The 20,913-nt window shown below is 40.5% G+C and overlaps 3 protein-coding genes across 7 annotated transcripts in view; 2 read left to right on the top strand and 1 right to left on the bottom strand.

The window, feature by feature from the left end:
- The window catches only part of LOC129192349 (pleckstrin homology domain-containing family G member 3), a 42,446-nt gene extending 40,669 nt beyond the window's left edge, over positions 1–1,777 (top strand). For all 4 annotated transcript variants that reach the window (XM_054796292.1, XM_054796291.1, XM_054796293.1 and 1 more), the window contains one exon: positions 273–1,777. In XM_054796292.1, the coding sequence (XP_054652267.1) occupies positions 273–916 (644 nt within the window). In that variant the 3' untranslated portion in view covers positions 917–1,777. The remainder of the gene's footprint in view (positions 1–272) is intronic.
- A 141-nt stretch (positions 1,778–1,918) lies between these two features.
- On the top strand, positions 1,919–9,839 carry xgb (x globin). The gene is made up of 5 exons (XM_054796183.1): positions 1,919–2,297; positions 6,204–6,311; positions 8,132–8,252; positions 8,376–8,456; positions 9,367–9,839. Exons 1-5 carry the CDS (start codon positions 2,134–2,136, stop codon positions 9,484–9,486), a joined length of 594 nt encoding a protein of 197 aa, XP_054652158.1. The 5' UTR covers positions 1,919–2,133; the 3' UTR covers positions 9,487–9,839.
- On the bottom strand, positions 8,230–20,905 carry LOC129192302 (5'-3' exonuclease PLD4-like). Of its 2 annotated transcripts, XM_054796181.1 has the most exons (16): positions 19,613–20,905; positions 19,456–19,525; positions 19,223–19,383; positions 16,850–17,033; positions 16,645–16,765; positions 16,453–16,580; positions 16,195–16,395; positions 14,927–15,057; positions 14,385–14,550; positions 14,207–14,303; positions 13,942–14,125; positions 12,827–12,848; positions 12,651–12,723; positions 11,759–11,871; positions 11,641–11,673; positions 8,230–10,340 (listed from the first exon to the last, which is right to left on the bottom strand). In XM_054796181.1, exons 1-16 carry the CDS (start codon positions 19,711–19,713, stop codon positions 10,251–10,253), a joined length of 1,875 nt encoding a protein of 624 aa, XP_054652156.1. In that variant the 5' UTR covers positions 19,714–20,905; the 3' UTR covers positions 8,230–10,250. The 2 variants fall into 2 exon arrangements, 1 of the variants encoding a protein (XP_054652156.1); XR_008573404.1 differs by lacking the exons at positions 8,230–10,340; positions 11,641–11,673 and having other exon boundaries at positions 11,818–11,871; positions 13,331–14,125.
- Positions 20,906–20,913: the final 8 nt, after the last annotated feature.

Genomic DNA, 20,913 nt, shown 5'->3' with positions numbered 1-20,913 from the left:
TGTTTTCTTGGTTCCCCTTAGTCCTTGTCTTGAAGAAATTGTTGTTCTGACCCTTTTCCACATACAACTGTCACATAGCATGTTTAGGCATAACTGATGCGTTCAGTGGTGCCTGGGTTTTTGTATTTGCCATGATACTATTTTGTGATAGGAAAGCCATCTGCACCACACTGATTGCAGAGCGCTACTGTTCAGTGGAATAGACTCCATGAACAGAATAAGAAAATGAAGAAGCCAGATGTTTCCAATGTATTGTTTTGTGCTGTATGCAGGTAAACCCAACCTCAGGCTGCCCTTGAACATTTGTGAACAGATGGTCATCCATGAGGTGAATTCACCAAGCCCAGCCCAGACCCCAAGTTCCGGAGCCAGCTCCCACAGCGCAGCCACTGGCTCGCAAAGCCCACAGTCGGAGAACTTCCACTGGCCTGACGTACAAGAGCTACGGTCTAAGTACAACCCCTGCAGACTGGACACAGACACGGCCCACGCCTCAAAGAGGTCGCTGGAATGTTCTACAGACAAATGCAATGGCTGCTCTCACACGGACCCTGATGAAGTGACACACTGTCCTGCAGCACAATCTGAGACCTGGTACGAGGAGAGAGGCGAACAAGAGTGGCCTCGGCCACGGTCCAAGATGCTGTGCAGGTGGAGCTCTTTGGACCACATGCTTGGATCTTATCCACTTAACGAAGTGCAGAACCTGCAGGAACATGTGCCGACCTGCTGTTCAACTGGTCAAATGTCCCTGACTGCACAGGAGGGCAGCGTCCTCACAGAGGCAGAGGAACTCCTCCAGGACAGCCGTGACTGTCCCGCCAAGTCGGCTGGTCCGAGTTCAGCAAAGATGTCAGAACGTAATCTTGTGAAGAGTTTACTGGAGAGGTTCCAGAGCTTGAGCACAAGCTCGTGAACGTGTTCATGTTTATCTTGAGAAACACGGAAACCTTTTACAACGTGTTGTGTGTACAGTCAGGTTTGGACTCCCAGTGATGATTTGTAAGGGATGTTCTTGTGTCAATGCAATGTCTTTAAAAAGGTGTGTTGCAATATTTGTACATTTGGGACTTTTCTAAATCATTTGACGTAAATGTGTAAGTGGTCCCTCTATTAATATCATTATTCCTGCATTTGTTTAGTTCTCACTGTCGGTGATGTGTACTTTATTACTATTAAAGCAAAGAACATGGCGTTTCAGAGAAAAAAAAAATACCTCAACTAAGCTGACTGCACACCAAAGAGCTTCCATTGTGGCTGTCATGTAACAGCAATCATGGCATTTCGCACTAATTGTAGCTGTTGTCGTGCATCACTGGAGCTTTACTTCTTTCTCAAATGTTGTATATTTTTATTGAATAGCGTAATATTTATGAAGCTGTATTTTTGGCAAAGATTGGTGTGTAAATAGATATGGACCCGTTTGTTTTTCATTTCATAAAACCTACTTGAATTTGCCATATTTGCAATAAAAAACAGAAATGGCACGTGGCCGCTGGTCATTGTTGTCATGGACTGATGCACAAATTATACACGTGACATGTAGTCCACAGACATTGTCTTCATTTGACTGCATTCATGAATAAACCGTGATCAGCAAATTTAGCACCTTTTTACTGATTCACTGACAAGAAAACGGAAAGTGAACTATATTAAAACATATCTTTGCCTGAAATTTCAATGTGGTATCGGCTTGTTATATATTTTTAATATGCAGATTGATTTTATGTGAAATGTTTACCTTTGTTTTAAGCAGTGTATTACATTTGAGCACGTCTCCATGTTTCATTATTGCGTTTATTAAGAATTTAGTTGCACCTGTAGTCACGAGTTGGCTAGCTGCCGTTAAGGCAACACCGGATGTTAGCCGGAACTAACCTTCAGATTAAAAGTGCATTTTCATTCCTCCCTCCTAGAAACGCGCGCTCACAATGTTGTATTTGGAAAAGAAAATACCGGAAATTGTACGTCCACTGTGTCAGTGGTAATGAGTCGAACACAAAGGCAAACAGAGTGGGGCACTCCGCCACCAGAGGAAAGCCCGCGGTACCACACACACCGCTCTCCCAACAATTAACTTTATAAACATTAAAACCCCTTGAAATTATAAAAAACTTATTTTGTTTATGAAGAATGGGCTGTGCAATATCCGGTTTGGCTGAAAGTGCGGACTTGGGTGAGAAGAGCGCTCATCCGGATGGAGCACATCTCAGCCAAGATGACATTGACATGATCAAGGAGTCGTGGAAAGTTATCAGAGACGACATAGCCAAAGTGGGCATCATAGTGTTTGTCAGGTAAGGCTTTTTGAAAGACTAAAGGGGGGATGCAGGGCTTTATGCAATAATGCATTTATTATGCATTATTTATGTTGCCATGTGTACATGTGTGAGTAGAGCCAAAACAAGTGGTACAAAACGTATCAATATCGGCAGCAATTCAATTTAATTCTCATTGTATTGTGTGCTGACCTAACTCAAAGCTTGTGGCATTATCATATCATTTCATATCACATCTAACAACATGACATAATAATGCACAGCGCTGCTGCTCTATATACTATTAATGGCAACAGTATCCTATTGATTAATGTGTGTGTGGCCATTTAAATGAGCACTATAGCCTCCCTGTCCACTTCATTAGGTACACCCGCACATCACTGACCCAATATGTCAAGAAACTTGGTTTCCGATTATATTCATATCGCAATACAGTGTGTGCATTATTATTCATTATTCAAAGGTGGAAAGAGCACTGGAATGTTGTAGTCGCGTAAAAGTACAGGTCTGTACCAATCTAAGGAAAGGTAACTGATTTCAAATGTACTCAGACTAAAAGTTACTAGTACTTTGGGGAGGGGGGCGGGGCTCCTGTGTACTGCAAAACAAGTAGTCTCAGACCAGGTGTTCTTGAAGTAATGTAAAATAAATCATCTTCCTGCACAATTTACTACTGTTGCCACAGGTGCATTTACAATAAATCACTTTTATATAGCAAGTTTATGAAGTATTATTTTTTTTTACACAACTTTAATCATTTTATTGTTTAATGATCGCAAATAAAAAAACTACTAAGTAAACAAATATTTTTTGCCTACCAAGTTAGCGATATTTCAGATACATTTTAGGACGGACCTACGACGTACTAGTCTAGCGTCCCCCAGACTCACACAGCGTCTGACGCTCTTTTATAACTTGATTCTGACCGGAACACATAAACAGCAGATCTATTCCAACACCGTACATGTACTTTATCTCTAACTCACAAACACGTCTCTCGTCCCCGCGTCCCGAACGACACTTCCTCATTGTCACGAGACTACCGCGAGATGCATTCACAGACACTCCGACCATCACAATGTTTTTATTATGCATGTATGTGTGGTCTAAATGAGAAAAGAAAAACAATAAGTGGATATTCTTATCACTCAGTTTATAACTCTTAATGCGGAAGTACAATTTGCTGCATTTAAGTATGCTCGGAAATACCAAAAAATACACTCAAACCATGTGAATTGAACTTAGATGACGTGGCGTCTTTAAACGCAAACCCCTCATTGCTCATAATAACGCCATTAAAGTGTGATTCAAATGTTCCGCTACTATTAAAAAAACAGTATTAGGTAAATAGATTTTCATACGTGTGCTATCTTTTAGCTTGTTTTAAATGTTAACTTCTTCTGGAGCGTTTAATCCGTACAAATACATACCCTGTCCTGTCATTTATCTTTCTTTCAAGAAATATATATCACTGATATACATACACACAGGTAGGTACAGTATATACTGTAGGAAGGTAGATAGATACAGTATTTCTAACTTGTGTCCAATGTTGAATGTTTGAAAAATTCCTCATCAAACTGGACCACAGTCGTTATAATGATTATAAACTGTTCTTATTATATTGTTAAATGAATGTGAATGTGATGTGATGTCTGTCACTGGATGTTGCTAGTGGACCTACGACAGCGCTGCGTCCGTTTGGCATATAGGCACGTGTTGGATGCGCGGTCCTCAGCTGCCTCAGTAGGGCACAGAGGCTGTAGGTCACATGACTTGGGGCCCAATTAATGCCATGTGTCCCCAGTGTGACTTTAACAGTTGAGAAGATTGACCTTAGCGTGTTAGTCTGGAAATGTATGGGAGGGCCACAGCAGGACCACGTGATTGTATGAACGGGATCTTTTTTATTTTATTTTATTTTTTTACAGCAAAACCGCTGAGCCACCTTTTTACTGACTCCTGTGTTCTTTTCCATTCGCATATGGAAGTAAACACGATAACTCTTAAGTGCTGACGGTGGTCTGTTGTGTGAATAGGATGATATCGTGTCCGCTTCCAAAAGAGGAGCACAATATAGAGGCTAAATAAATAAGCAGCTCTCTGCATGTTAGCGCTGTGATGAAAGGTTGGAGACCGCGGGATGAGGAAAGAAAGAGAAAAAACATGCAACCAATTTCTCTTATTGTCTGATGTGTGTGTGTGTGTGTGTGCAGGGAGATGAGTAGTGAACAACACTTAAATGTGGCTTTTGTTCTAAATAGAAAGCAGTGATAGCAGTCGCGTGCGGTCAGCGGAGGCGATCATGTTGAAAAATAAACTAATGACAGCATAAGATAAATCATATTTGTCCACTGAACTGTATTATAAATGCATTTTCTGCATGATTCCAATCGTTTTCAACATTTTCTTGAGTAAAAATCGCTGAATTTGCACATTTTCTGATCAAGTAGAGGCGAAGAAACCCTGCCTACCGTCTGAGTGTACTCAGCGAGTGCACTGAGTTGGACCATCAGCATGTTGCTGATAATATAAACATTTTTTTCGAAGCCTGTGTTTGTGTGTGTGAGACATCATTATTCTTGCTAATCAGAAATGTGATATGCAGAGTGTGATGAAGATGGCTGCGACGCTCGCATCTTCATCCACTGTGTGTGTACGTAAACGATGTCGCGTCGCAGCCGTCTTCATCACACAAACAACAATCCACAGGCGACAGCGCGCATTGATACGAACGGAGAGAAAGTAACGCCGAGCGATTTGTGAGGTCAGATTTTTTTTTTCGAGGAGGCATTTTTGTGATGCAGATGTGTTACTCTTTTGAACGCATATTGTTCTGAGAAGCCAAACTCTTTACTTAAGAGGCCCCAGAAACTAACTGATCACCGAAATTCGACCAGAAGTGGGCTCAGGGGACCAAGTGGGGGGTAAGTCACTGTTGATGCACACTGCTGTCATACAGCTTCATGTCAAAAATGGTGAAGCATCCCTTTAAGCTGACAGATAACTGACAGATTTCACAAGCAGGAAAAAGTGGTCTAAATGACATACGCACATATTGTAAAAATGACAAATATGACAATATATGACGATATTTACAAATATGGGATCCAATGTATGAATTTATTTGAACTATAAAATAGACCTCATGTAAGTCTTCTTCCTTATGTAAGTGGATTTTAAAATTTTATGAGTTATTGTTATCATAATATCATTATTATTTGCTTTTTTTGTTGTTGTGATTGTTATTAACATTATTATTATTGTTGTCGTGTGTATTTGTTTTCGGGTGTTGTGGAGCTGGACTAGGGTGAAGCTGAGCTGTTTTTGTTTTTTATGTTTGTTCTCTATTAATCAAATAAAATAAAAAAAGTAAAATGTATTTAAAAACAAACAAACAATAGATTTCTTCGAGAGGAAACGCTCACACGAGGATCTTGTGCAGGTGTACCTAATATTGTGGCCAGTGAGTGTATCTGAAACAAGGGCTTGAAGTTCACCTTAGAATTAGTTGCGTCTTTCTCTTCGTCTTCTCCTGTGGTTCTAAGCGTAAAGGAGGACAGGTCTGGTCTGGTCTGGTCTGGTCTGGCATTGTGGATGTGAGCGCCACACATCCTACCCTCGCCAGTGATGCATTGCGGATGCATGACTAACGGCGTGGAGCTCAGCTGGAAACCAGAATGTTCTCTGATTGGATGGCAGCACATTTCAAAAGATGACTGATTGAGCTCAAAAGAAGAAGCCAATGAGGAGAAGATGATGATCCAAAGGTCCCGACCAGCTGACGTGTACATGTAGGATGAGTAGACGTGACGTGGGTGGATGGGTGCTGGGGAGGGCAGGGGGTGATGCATCCCTCTGGGGGGAGCTGATATGACAAACTGCTTCACCCTTGTCTGCTTGATGCTGTTGTCATGGTTACAGGCTCTTTGAGACACACCCCGAATGCAAGGATGTCTTCTTCCTGTTCCGTGACGTCAAAGACCTGGAGAGGCTGCGGACCAGCCACGAACTCAGAGCACACGGACTACGGTCAGTCAGTCACATGAGCACCTCACCTGTACGCCTGCATGATGACCTTTGGCTCACGTTGGCAAACACCGTCGCTATAACGTCACACATGAATCCAAGCAGTCACTCTCGCTGTTATGCTGGATGACATCAGTCAAATAACACTCCTGCTGAGAGCATGCTAAGGGACACGCAGCACCTCCAATGCTGCTGGCACAGGGTGGGTGACCGTCATGCTTCCCAAATGTTGGACCATATCTTCAAGAAGATGCATGCAAAAACAGTTTTCACAATTCAGTACAAAATGAATAATTTACTATAAATTATGTTTTCAATATCAGTGGAATAAAAACTGGTAAGTTGCAATAAAAAATGACAGCATGTTTCTTAGCTGCTCTACTTTATTCAGCGCCATTATCTTAAAAAAAAACAAAAAAAACCATCAGAACTCCTCCTACGTTGTTTGCTAACTTGCTCAACCTTTATGACACCTTTTCACTGTGTCTCCAGGCCACTGGTGTGAGTGACAGGAAGAAAAGCTCTGATTTGAGATACCTTTTTTTGGCAGCACCTGTTGGTGTGCACATGTAAATCTCTCCACCCCAAATATAAGATGACTTGTCTTTTTTAAAACGTTTTTCTAGGGGGAGAAATACTTTCTATAAATAAAATAAAATACGTCTTCTATTCAGGTCAACCTGGTATATACATATAAGATATACTGTACATGCGTTGTACTATAAGTTGGTGCAGGTTCAACATTCCAAATGTATAAAGTCAGTGTTTTGTTTTTTTTGTCCAATCAGACGGCCACTATGGTGCTTATTTGAGTGGTACATAATGTGTGATAACAGTTAATAGTTAATAAACGTTATGTGAAGGACACGTTTGTAGTGCTGAAGTCATGCTAGATACACAGTAGTAGCTTCTCATGGATGGTACTTCATTATTTGGTCCTCACTCAGGTCGCGGAGTATGCTGGAGCCTATCCCAGCTGACTATGGGTGAGAGGCAGGAACACACTGGACTGGTCGCCGGGTTTATTAATATTGAATCCTACTTCATTCACTTATTGCAGTGGTAATAATTACTTTTGGGGGTATTTTTCAGAAATTCCAAAAAACTAAATAGTCCATAGGTATGAATGTGAGTGTGAATGGTTGATTGTCTATATGTGCCCTGCCATTGGCTGGCGACCAGTCCAGGGTGTACCCCGCCTCTCACCCGAAGTCAACTGGGATAGGCTCCAGCATACCAGCGACCCTCGTGAGGATAAGCGGCAGAGAAGATGGATTTTTTAAAGTATATATAAATTAAATGGTATATAAATAATACATTCAAATAAATAACATCTTATGGGACATAAGATTAAGGCGGGTAAATTTGCAGGGCAATAAATTCCATGAAGTTAATGTAATGTTTTGGTACTTTTATGACATTTGTAGCATAATGGTGCCACTTCCATTGCATAAGATGAAGCCATGTTGCATGCAGCACCTTAAGTCGTCAAATAATTGCAACTTTCCACTCCAGTGACGACAGAGTGTTTGAGACTTTGCAAAGCAGCCAATTATTGCCTGTGGAGATAACGGTGCACAAGCTAACCTTGCATAGCATTGCAGCACGCACACACACACACACACACACACACACACACACACACACACACACACGCTGGTAGACTTGTGCAAGTGTGAAGTCAATGAATGAATGCACAATCAAAGATATGTCGGCATTTGAGCTGCTGAAGCGTGAAATGTCAGCGCAGAGAGAGCTGCTTGTCACAGTTGATAGACGCCACGGGGATGACGTACTGCTCACGTTTTTCTCCTTTCTTTAAGGGTGATGTCTTTTATTGAGAAAAGCGTGGCCAGGTTAGACCAGCTGGAAAGACTGGAGACTCTGGCAGTGGAGCTGGGGAAAAGCCATTACCACTACAATGCCCCCCCTAAATACTACAGTGTAAGACCCCCTCATAAACTGGTTTTATTAACATCATTGAATTAGTTAAGAAATTGTATATGGAAACAGATCCTGAATACATCAAATAAACATGGCGGTCTGCTATCATCTTTATGCTTGCAGTACGTTGGAGCAGAATTCATCAGTGCTGTGCAGCCCATCCTGAAGGACAGGTGGACCACCGAGCTGGAGGAGGCATGGAAGGTGATGAGTGTGGATCCTTCTTTAAGGCCACATGGAACATGTTAGCATGTACTGTACATGCCAGTGAACCATACAAAGTACATGCCGCTGTCACATCATGTCAACGTGTGTTCAAGGTCCTTCTAAGTAATGGCAACGGTGCACATTACATTCAACAGCAGTGCTTTTGCATCAACAGTTTGAGGGCACAATGACCGAATGTGGCCTTCTTTTCCCGATTTGTGTATGATGCACCGCTATTTTCCTACGCGCCCACTCAAAGTGAAACATGCAGCCATAAATATGTACGCTTTTTCAATCAGATGACTTCCTCGCCAGCTAGCATCGTGACATAAGAGTGGGAACAATTTAACAGATAGATGTTATTGACCTTTTTGTATTATTATGCTATGCATCCATGCCGCTAAACGCATTCGGGTGTCATGGTCGGGGCATATTGTTTCAAAAACAGTTTTTTTTAACCAACAAGTCATTCGTTTTTAAGCAAAGTTCAAGTACATTTTCATGTCAGTCTGTTTCATACTACGGTACACTTTTCTAAACATAAAAGACACCATAATCAGTTTAGAAAACATAAAAACATCTAAAAGGACAATACGGTCGTAATATTAAGGTTTACTGACAATGTGGATAATCTTTGCTGCCCTCTTGTGTTGTAAGATTGCCATCGACGTCATAAACGTCTAAAATGGACCCGTTTGTCAGTAGTGTAACCGTGGCATTTTTTGTTTTTCTTCACCAGTGTTATACTAGTTATATTGGATTATTGCACAGGGTGCATTTTAAATGACGTTCCATTATCTGTACATTTGTGTATATACAGTAATATATTGCTATAACACTAATTGGCACCAACTAGCTTGTGATTAACATACCATCAATGCTGACCAATTGTGTGTTTTGTGATCAGACTTTGTTCCAGTACGTGACTGGCTTGATGAAGCAGGGCTACGAGGAGGAGTGTGAGCGACAGAACCATGCAGCAGGCTCCCCAAGGGAGAGAGCAGACAAGAGGAACACAGCCCTTTGAGGGACTGTACCACACAAGTCTTCATGTACATAGTGTGAATACACCGAAGCACTGGAGTGACTTTTTAACACAGCACTTTATTTGTCAACTTCAATTCTGCTGCAATCCCCTGACACAACACACTGCCTTGGACTTAGCATGCATCTTCCACAACTCAAACTTGCCTTTCAGTAAATCTACAACGTGTACATATGTTGTGCTATTTAGCTCCATAAAGATATGGGATTCATGTTTCGAGTAACTGAAGCTTTCTACAGAACGCTTGATTGACAAAATAAGATGGCCAATGTGGCAGCTTCATGTGGTCATTAAATGGGGGAATAATTGTACAAAAAAGTCAACAACTAGTTGAAACACATGGGGGTGTGGGGGGTGAGGGGAACCTCTTTTTAAAGTTCAATACATTTGCTTCTAAAGAAACGCAGCTTTTAAAAAACCAAAAAGTGACTCTTCTGACGATCATAATTTGAACATAAATAGGGAGCGTAGCCATTAAATAAAAGAGAAGGCGACAGACCGTTGGACTGCATGGATTTGGCTCCAGAGATGACGACCAATGAGTGGTCCTTTTGTGCGGTACAACAAATCCTCATGGATGGCACGAGAGTCGATGAAGAGACGTTGTCATGGCAAAGTACGGAAGTGGTCACTGGAAGGATGTACACAGATTCTGAGGGAAGGACCGAGGGGGTCGTTTGGGTTGGAACCCTCTCCCATCCTCTCAGCTGGACCAGGATCAGTTCATAAGCCTAGGAGTCTACTGCTCACTGGGTGGCTTTGGTTTTCTTGCTTTTGCTCTTCTTATCTTTCTTCTTCAGTCCATCCATGTGTGCTCTGAGTAGGTTGGAATATGCCTAGAAAGAGGTGGTCCAATGATTTATTAATCATAACCTCCACCTTACACAGCAGAAATAAACAGCTGAAAATAGTGCGCAAAGTCGAGGAAATTACAGTAGTTGAGTGTTGTGTAAAAGTGATTGCACACATGAACGGGCTGAAGCACAGATGCTGTAGAGCTGTGTTAGTGTGGGGCCAACAGGGGCCAGGGTGACAGTCCCTTTACTTAACTGCAGAGGGTGCCCGAAGACTTTTTTATGGCAAAAAAGTGAGTATTCAAGTTTGCACTTGCTGCACAGCTGTAAGACCGTACCACCATATACACTATTATGTTTCTTGTATGTTGTGATCATTAAGTGATTCGCTTCTATTCAAACCAGTTGTCATGGCTTGGTTTATGGAAAGAACAGCAGCAGATTAAAGCGAATTAACGGTGCATGAGTGTGTGTGCTGTGATGCATGAACACATGAACAATAGCTGAAAACAAGACCATCCAACAGCAGTAAGAAGTTCATCTTCCGCGTCAGAGAGAATGAATGCTTCTAACATGTCTATTGTGTTCTTTACACAAAATCAGTCTGCATGAATACATTTTTGTATGTGTACTTCATCGTTTCGCTGCACTTGTCAAAGTGTGAGCTCCACACCCAATCCCCCAGGCTTCCAGGCAAATTACTTTTCCATGTTGTCGTCTTGTAGCAGAGCAGTAACCTTGGCAGTATATTTATGATGTTTACTCAGTCATTTGCCACTTATACAGTTGGAGCATTTAGATGATGCAGTATAAGGAAAGGATGAATATATACTGTAGTTTTGTTATGAGGCGATTCTTCTGCAATTTAAGTTCCGACAATGTTTTAACTTTGATTTTAGTATAAATTTTGCTTGTTCGTGGCTTCGTAACTTCATAAGAAACTTTTTTGGTTGTGTCCTGAACTTTACTCCCATTATAATAGACTCATAGTAATAACGTTTTACAAAACACATATTTGAACGACTTCCACATGCGAGAACAGCCCATGCATGTGGCCTTTTTTTCCTCTGATTTTATGAGACTTCTAGTTACCAATACGCTTCTTTGACCCCCAACACCCCGGACGTGACGTTACGCGAAACCCAGTAATAGCCTTTTGGCTAATTCTGGCATATTGACAAAAATGTTTATAAATATGCACTGTGCACATAAATAACATAAACATTGATTTGGTAACTATTTGATATATACACTGTATGATGAGGATATATGGTCTCACATGAACATCACCACGTAAGAATCAACAACAGCAGCCAACAATTAAAAAAAAAAAAAAACCTACCATCTGAAACTTGATGACTTCTTTGATGTTGACCTGCAGGAAAAAAGGTTGATTTCATGAGGGGAAGCACACAATAAGCAGAAAAACACATCCAGTTAAAATCCAACAAGAAGCTCACCACTGTGCTAATTTTCTTCTTGCCGTCAGAAGCTCTGAGAAGACATTTATTGTCTGCAGGCTCAAAGGACTCCGAGTGGCCTTTTCTGGGCACTGGCTTGGTCCTCCCATCATCTGGGGAACAACTCATCATTACAGATGCAACTACAGTGTAAAGCTTCATAATCAAAGTAAAAAGGACATGAGCATGTATGTGTGTTGTAAGAGTCACAAAGTGTTTTACAGGGGAACGTGCACACAGTCAAGTATGACTTTGACACTGTTAGAACATGCCAGAGAAAGGGTAAGTAGAATTGCAGAACCCTCAAACATACGACAGAAAAATACGGATTAACCATGGCGCTCAGCCTTGACCAGTGTCGCCCAACGTTTCATCTTGTGTACCCCCAGAGCCTTTTTGTCGTACCATGAGTACCCCCTCACTTGTAAGTGTTGATAATTCTCCAAAAGTACAATGTAGCACAACTGTTATGATTTTGGCGCAGCTGTGCCACAGTTCATTGTCTCCCTGGGAGACATTCCATTTTATTGTCTGGCTTAATAAGAAATGGCTGAGCAAATGCCCGATCAGATAGCCGAGTCTTGAGGTGCTTTTTGACACAATCCTTTGACTGTGCTGATCTTCCACCGAGAGGTTAGTTTAAGGTAAGACATTCCATAGTTTGTGTTTAATGTGCGTTGTAAGTAATGTAAAGAGCAATGTTCATGTACAACTTACACGCCAGCAAGGTACTCTTATTAGACACTAAGGCGAAGCGTTAGTGTGCTACTAATGACATCAGTCACATAGCCATGGACGTAGTCCTGGACTGCTGGATACACTATTGTGTTTATAGAGAATTAAATAATCTCACCAACACGGAAACAACAGCCCAGGGTCACAGACTACTTACACTTTTTCAATGTGATGACAACACTACCGGAAGATCTGCACTTCTGGAACAAACGAGTGAGCTCTGTGAGGAACTACAAGAGACAAGAAGATACACAAGTCAACTTTAACAAAAGTGTTTATGACAAGGCACAAACTGCCACATTGTGTTCAGACAGCAACGAAGGTTCTACCTACCAACAAGTGCTGCATGAAGAAACTGTAGTCAGATTAGGTTAGGGTGGAGTAAATACAATTGAACCGATCTTAAGTGCCATTAGTAGTGATTGCTTCTTAGAAAGCTTAGCCTTAAATAGTGATCAAGCTGAAATGAGGTCAACTTCAACGATGCAGGCTTGGTTTGTAAGGAACACCGTTTGTAACACACACATGATTTTGTTCATAATCTTAAATTTAAGTACACAACAACATTTTACAATTCAACCAAATATCAGGTTTGCTGTTTAAAATGTAATTGTTTTATAATTCATTCCGTTTGTGACTGTATCGGTTTAACAATTTAAAAAAAAAACGTTTCCGGTATTATTATTCCAGCTTCATCAATACTGACGCTAGCAGCAAAGCTAGAGACTCATATTGATTCAGTCAGGCTTTAACAGCTGAAGTAGACAATACCAAAGTCTAAGTTACTATGAATGATGACAAAACCCATTTTGCAATGAAAATAACTTTAGGTCTTACCGAATCGTTTTCGAGTAGCACCATGTTTGTGTCTAAAGAAAAGGTAGCCGTTAACTCTCTTGCTGCAAGCTAACAGCTACAAGCACACGTACTACTTCACCCGGAGCCCCGCCTCTCGATAGCACTTCCGCTTCTTGTCTTGATTACAGCGCCCTCTATTGGCGTGGAGAAGTAAAGTAAAACGTTAAACTTCCTCTTTTTATTTTTATTCCAGCCAACTCATCTTCGACGTTAATAAGCAACAACGTGTCGTCAGTTTAGAGTCTGATCATGTAGGGCATTGCTGAGCAGTTCAAATATATTTTTATAAGAAAGTTGTGCTATCCAAGTCATTTGCTCTTTCAATAAAAATATCCTGATTTAATCTCCTAACACATACAGACATACTGTAGGACAACGATTAAATAATTGCCATCTGCATTACATGGACAATTTAAAACAATTTGATGAAAATGTTCATTGATTCAGGTCTTCAGCAGTAAGGAAAATATATGGACACATGGAAATAATTCATAACAATAGTGGATGTAAAGGTGACAAAAACAGAATGGTTGTGGTTAAATGCATGAATATGGAAAGACTTCATAGTCTCTCATGATAACTGTACACACTCTGGGTGGTGGCCCAGGTCAGACAGGTGCACTGCAAAGTCAGAGAACCAGTCCCTGTTGAACACAGCTTTGAGCTGGCTCTGCACGCTCTTGGTCTTCCATGAAGGGGAAGCAGCATGCTGGGAAATCACCAGACCCACTCCAGCTGTGCTTACAAAGTAGTCCCCTGACCAGTTGGATGTACCTGCAAAGCAAAGATCTCATTAATCATTGATCAATCTCATCAAGTGTAAAAGGCAAAGGTCAGCAATTACTCAATACTCACCAATGTAGGCCACTTTTTCAGTCACCATGTATTTACTGTGGTTGACTCGACTAAAGGGAATGTTTGTCTGGTTTCCCATAGGTACAATGTACAACTTCTAAACACACAAAAACACACACAAAATAACTTGTAAAAGCGTATGTTGACTTCAACCAGGATCATCTCGTCATCTCCTTACAATTTGAATTGTGATATTCTCCTGGATGCTGTCCAGGGAGGCGAGGGACTGAAGAAATGGCAGCATTGATGAAAAGGAACTCTGCCTGCAGCTGATAAGCATCCGGATCCTCACCTTCCTCTCAACTGCAGCTGTCCTGATGGCGGTGTCAATAACGGGCCAGTATCTGCAAGAACAATACAGTGAGGCCATAAACCAAAAAGGCACATTGCTTGATTGGGCCAATTACACTTAAAAAAAAATAAAGGGAACACTAACATAACACATCCTAGGTCTGAATGAATGAAATATTCTTATCAAATACTTTGTTCTTTATATAGTTTAATGTGCTGACAACAAAATCCCACTAAAATTATCAATGGAAATCTAATTTATTATTATTATAATTATTATTATTTGGGGTGTCTTTCTGCCCAGCTGTTGTCTATTCCATTTTCACAACAGCATTGGACAGTTTGATTTCACACAAGTGTGATTGACATTGTGATTGATTAAGTGTTCCCTTTATTTTTGAAGTAATTTATTTTATTATAACTATTCACCGCCTCAGGTGTATTGTGGGTAAATACTCCATGACAGCCACATCAATAGAATGTTCAGCTTCCGAGATGATGGAGATAATAGCCTCCAGGTCTTGAGTCCGTGATGCAGGACAGAATGATGGTGGAGAGCCCTTAATACAAAAAAAAATACTTGTTACATTACATTAAGGTCTTTAACAGTAAAGGTCAAGTCAAAGTCAAGCTGTGTTTCAGTTACTTGTAATACGTATGTACACTATAGACACTGCTTACTTAGTAGGGCGTGGGAGGATCAATCCAAATATTGATACTATCATTACTACTAGGGTAGTATCGGTATCGGATCAATACTAGCATGATGAGACCAATATTTTTACATAATTTCCTGTCTGTTTATTTTCACATACAGTACATGTGTGCTTTTTGTTGTGTTGCTCAATATTGTATATATGAATAATATATTGTTACATTTTATAATACAGGAGGGCTTTGAGGGATTTCAATAGGAGCCAGTTTTACTGTAATTTTCTTTTGACTTATTTCTCAAACAGTTGTATGGAACAAAAGGGAATAAGGGAATACGTTTAGTATTTTGTTGATATTGTGGCGTCTTATATTGCTGTATTAAAGAATTCTTCACATATAAGTACGTTGATACAAATACTTATTTTTTGCCTAAAACCTTTATCCGGTGTGTTATCCTGATCAACAAATTAAAGGAAATCAATCACAAAGTCATTCAATGGTCTTGACCAATTTTCAATTAAAAAGTATCGGTATCCACAATATTGTTTCTTATTATTTTTATTCTTGTCTTATTAATTGTAAATTGCACCCACCTCTCATTGACTAGCTATTTAGTTTCCTGCCTAGCAGTAGTAAACAATGGCGAATGAAGTGACAAACAGATCGTTGTTGGATCTGGAACTAATCAATGTACTTTTATTGTACGTGTTGCTCCGCCCATATTTATATAAGTGCTCATATTTGCGTATTGCATATACTGTATCTTAGCTGAGACACTCCTTAATTTGCACCATTCTTTCTTTTGTTTTGGAGGACTTTTTGGTGCTTTTTAGTCCCTCCTTTTATGCTACATAGCCAAGATGGCGATGATTGACGGTGGTTAGGGTCAATTGCTGCACACTCACCATTTGGGGGGGTGTAGAGTGCATCATCCGGGTACTGACGGTTTCGCCGTGATTCTCAGTGTGAAGTCACTTACGCACTCAAAATGCGTGTGAAGTGTAAGTATGGAAGTGCGCTAACTTAAATAGGCAGAAACTCACTGCAAGGTAGAGTCTGCTGGTGATGTTTCCATCTTTCACCAGCAGGGGACGCTCCTTATTGATGTGGGTGTCAAAGGTGGCAGGCCAGATGGCAGGCAAGGAGCTGTTGGGCTGTCCCATCACCCAGTAAGAAAGGAAGATCTTATGGAGGTCTCTTGCGAGACTGGAGCAGTTATAGATGACCACGCCCAGTTCTTTTACCTACACAGTCACATGTGTAGCGACAAATCTTTTCATATTTTTATGATGTCCAGTTACCTGTGTCAGAGCCCTCCAGTCCATGTTGGCACTGCCTACAAATACATGCTTTCTGTCCACTACCCAGAACTTGCTGTGTAGGACACCGTTTGTCAGGCGGCCAAAGTTCACCTTACGCACGTGCGCTCCTGCAGAGGACAGACAAATAAATGGATGTCATCGATAAACAAAAAGCGATTTACAAGCCCAAACCTTTCTGTTTTAAGATCTTTAAATCAGTGGAGTTTTCCCTGATTGAAGGAAGGCTGGTCACTACTCGGACCGACACGTTCTTGGAGGGAAGCGACTGAAGTTGCTCCAGGATTTCCTGCCCCTGTCATTGTCAAAAACAATCACATTAATATGATATCCATAAAGAACGTATACTTCAAAGTATCATAGTTTGATGGGAACTTGCAGGTATATCAGACGAAGAGTTGACATTGATGTCCTTCCCAATCAATGTCCAGTAAAAAGACACCACATCCAGTTCGTCCGTTGCCATGGAGAGAAGATCTTTCCAAGCTTTTTCCAAAGGGATCCCGAATGTTACATTGGCTTTATATTGCATGTGTTGAGGAATACTCTCCACAAGACTCATACTGTAAGGGTGAATATTACATTACCATAAGCATATTATAACTATAACCATAATTATATATATATATATATACACAGTATATTGCCAGAAAACATCTTGATGATACCAAACACCTTTGGCAATATCCTCTGTGGTCTGATGAGACAAAAGTTAAACTTTTTGGAAGGTGTGTGTGTCCCTTTACATTTGGCATAAAAGTAACGCTGCATTTCAGAAAAAGAACATCATACCAACAGTAAAATATGGTGGTGGTAGTGTGATGGTCTGGGGTTGTTTTGCTGCTTCAGGACCTGGAAGAATTGCTGTTATAAACGGAACCATGAATTCCGCTGTCTACCAAAAACCCTGAAGGACAATGTCTGACCATCTGTTCGTGACCTCAAACTGAAACCAACTTGGGTTCTGCAGCAGGACAATGATCCAAAACACACGAGCAAGTCCACCTCTGAATGGCTGAAGAAAATCAAAATGAAGTCATTTGAGTGGCCTAGTCAAAGTCCTGACCTGAATCCTACTGATATGCTGTGGCATGATCTTAAAAAGGCACTTCATGCTCGAAAACTCTCCAATGTGGCTGAATTACAACAATTCTGCAAAAAGGAGTGGGCCAAAATTTTTCCACAGCACTTTAAGAGACTCATTGCAAGTTATCGGAAAAACTTTGCAGTTGTTGCTGCTGAGTGTGGGCCAACCAGTTATTAGGTTTAGGGGCAATCACTTTTTCACACAGGGCCATGTAGGTTTGGATTTTTTTCTCTCTCTTTATAATAAACACTTTCATTTAAAACTGCATTTTGTGTTCAGTTGTGTTGTCTAACATTTACATTTCTTTGACGATCTTGGGGGCAAACACTTTTTCACACTACTGTATATACCAGTACATACAAGTCCCCATTGCATTAGTATTAAAAGTACTTTAATGTACTTTCATACCAGCAAACTCCTGAATACTAAAATACTGTACTTTGACTTGATTATGATAGGGCTGAAAACTTGGGGATTCAAAGTGTGGGGGCAGGTCTCACAAGACTCCAAACACGGCAGCTTGAGGAAAATAACTTCTAACTTCTAAAATCTAACTTCTGTTATGATTAAAGGCTAAATGAAGAGATTGGTAGTAGGGATGTCCAATAACATCGGCCGGCCAATATTGGCATAAAAATGAAAAATATCAGATCATATCGATATTGGATTTTGTACCGATAATGATTTTGGTGCGCAAGTGAGACCTCATAAAACTGCACCGTGCTCCACAGAGCAACAATCTCAATAAGTTTGGCCTTCAGATTGCAAATATGCAATTTGCAATGACTGTAAAGCGTTTTGCTCACTGCACGTAATGGGGGTCCACCTAAATAGTTCCACTGCATGTGCTTTCCAGGGACTGCAAAGCAGCTGCACATCACGCCAAACAGGAACAAAACCCCCCCCCCCAAAAACTAAGAGCATAAAACAATGCGAAAACTCAGAAAAAACAAAATTAAAGTCCAACCTATCATGCGGGGACATGACCTAAAGCGTTGGTTGTGCAAGGGGGGAGTAAAAGTCTTCCTTTAATACTTCAAAATTACACCTCAGGAAGAATCACTTCAAGTCACATGCAGTGTTGTTTTTCTATAACTTGCACTGGAGTAGTATTTGTCTTTGCACAGTGTTTGAGAAATGTATTCAGAAAAAAAAGAATAGTTTGTTTTACTGTTACTTTGAGGGAAGAGCTGCTGCCAATATCAGTATCAATAATAAAGTGCTGGACAATAATGGATATTGATAAGGAAGACAATATCAAGCATTTCAAATTTTTAGTCCCTATGGTGAGAGTAAAGACAGTCTGGGGGTGAGTAAAAAACTCAACAATATCGATCCATTCTTTTGTTAGACCTCATTAAGCTGGAGCCTATCACCCAACAAATATGACACAGAAAATCTGTTTTTCAGTGAGTAGGGAAGGCCAGAGAGCCGTATATTCTCAGAGGGGTAGCTATGTGGAGGCACTGTGCCACACTTTGAAAACCCCCGTCTGAGAGACTACAGTAATCGGCAATACTGCAAATTTCCAGTTTATTCCATTCATTCCACCATTGAACGTTTCTAACACATTTCATAATATTTTCTATCTGCATTTATATGTACAATAAAATTGTTACTGCAAGAATGTAAACTAAACAAAACCGCTATCATTGAGTTTGTTACCTGCATTGATCCACAGAAAGATTATCACCATCCGCATCCAGAGGAAGAATGACGTGACTTTGGGGGGTCCGGGGTCTCTCAAGCACAACAATTGCAAGCAGAATCCCCAGGATTGTCAGACAGGCCAGTACCACAACTAAAGTCACAAAGTCCCTTGACCCCTGATGTGATATAAATCAAATTCAGGGAAAAGTCTCACACTGTACAAAGCTATGTAACTGATAAAGACATACATTTTTGTTTGAAACATAACGGTCACATAGGCTGCGGTAGATGGAGATCATCTTTTCATAAACCAGCGACCTAATGGAGTTCAATAAAAAGAAAGCAATGTGCATTTATCCATGAAGTGGGAATAAGAAACTTATTAAGTCAAATGGTTCAACTCACATGAGGCTGATGCAGAAAGAGTCCCACCACAAAGAACACAACAAATGTGCTTCTCCCGCCCTCAGCTGTACTGTACTGTACTCACTTCCCCATTCTTTCATTTAAATATCACCTTTCCATTGCTTAGAATCGCAACACAAGTAAATGACTGCAATAAAAACATCTGTGCTAGTTTCATTTATTAGAAAAAGACTCATAATTCTTCAACACAATGACCAAACATAATAATACAACAGCAATAAGACAACTAGATGTGATTCTCTTCAAACACACACATCTTAAAAAAAAAAAAAAAAGACACAAATTGACATACTGTATGTTTACATTGTAGCTTTGTAAGGTCTTTGTTGGGATTAAACCCCAGCATCCCATCAAAGATGATTAGCAGCAACACATCACACATTCACTTGTAAACAGCTTGCACTTGGCTGCAAGAAGCATCCTAACAGCTTCTGTGGCACTTGCATGAACCTTACAATCATGCACAACCTGGACTGGGAAGAGGAACAATATAGCGTGCTGGTGCACCATGGTATATTCATCCTGCAGGAGAAAAAGGCTTTCAAATTTCAGCATGTAGAGACGAGCAGATAAGGTTGTGCTACTTTAGTGCAAAAAGCCCGAAGAGACTTAGAGGTAATTGGTGATCACAAATGATCAAGCACTTACAATAGCCACATGACAATATTCACTATCAGGACGACGAGTGTGGTCTTGCCAGAAGTGGCCTTGTGATTGAAGGGACGCCTTAGTAGAAGATGATGTGCTAGAAGAATGCTAATGACTCACAACATCTTAACAGCGGTATAACGCTACAAAACTAAGTAAATTGGTTATTTAAAATGAAGTTTTACATCACTTGTGTTATTTGGTTTAACCTCAATTCAGACAGACAAAACTGACAGATTTTGTTTGAATCATAATTTACTGATCAAATTGTGGAGTCCAATAACCGCCTCCGCTACATCATCATGACATCTTGCATACAATAAATGTGTCCCACAAAAGAGCCCTTATAAATAGTTGACATTCACTGAGAAATCTGCCTAACATCTACCAAGAACACAACACATGTACATAGCTGCATTGCAGCAAAACTAATATATTCAACAATGTGATTTAGTAGTGAGCGCAAGTACAATTCAAATTTAAGTTGGAATCCCTGAGTTGAATCTTCTCAGGTTGCTTTTTTTAATGTTACAAATGCCTCTTCATTTAGCTTAAAAATCAGCAGTTGGTCAAATGATTGGCAAATTACTGTGTGTATGTCGCCCGCCCGCCCGCCCGCCCGCCCGCGCGCG

The sequence above is a fragment of the Dunckerocampus dactyliophorus genome, chromosome 13 (genome assembly GCF_027744805.1).
Source record: "Dunckerocampus dactyliophorus isolate RoL2022-P2 chromosome 13, RoL_Ddac_1.1, whole genome shotgun sequence".
Classification (NCBI taxonomy): Eukaryota; Metazoa; Chordata; class Actinopteri; order Syngnathiformes; family Syngnathidae; genus Dunckerocampus; species Dunckerocampus dactyliophorus.
Note: the sequence above shows the minus strand (reverse complement) of the source record. Positions and strands in the feature narration are given on the sequence as shown.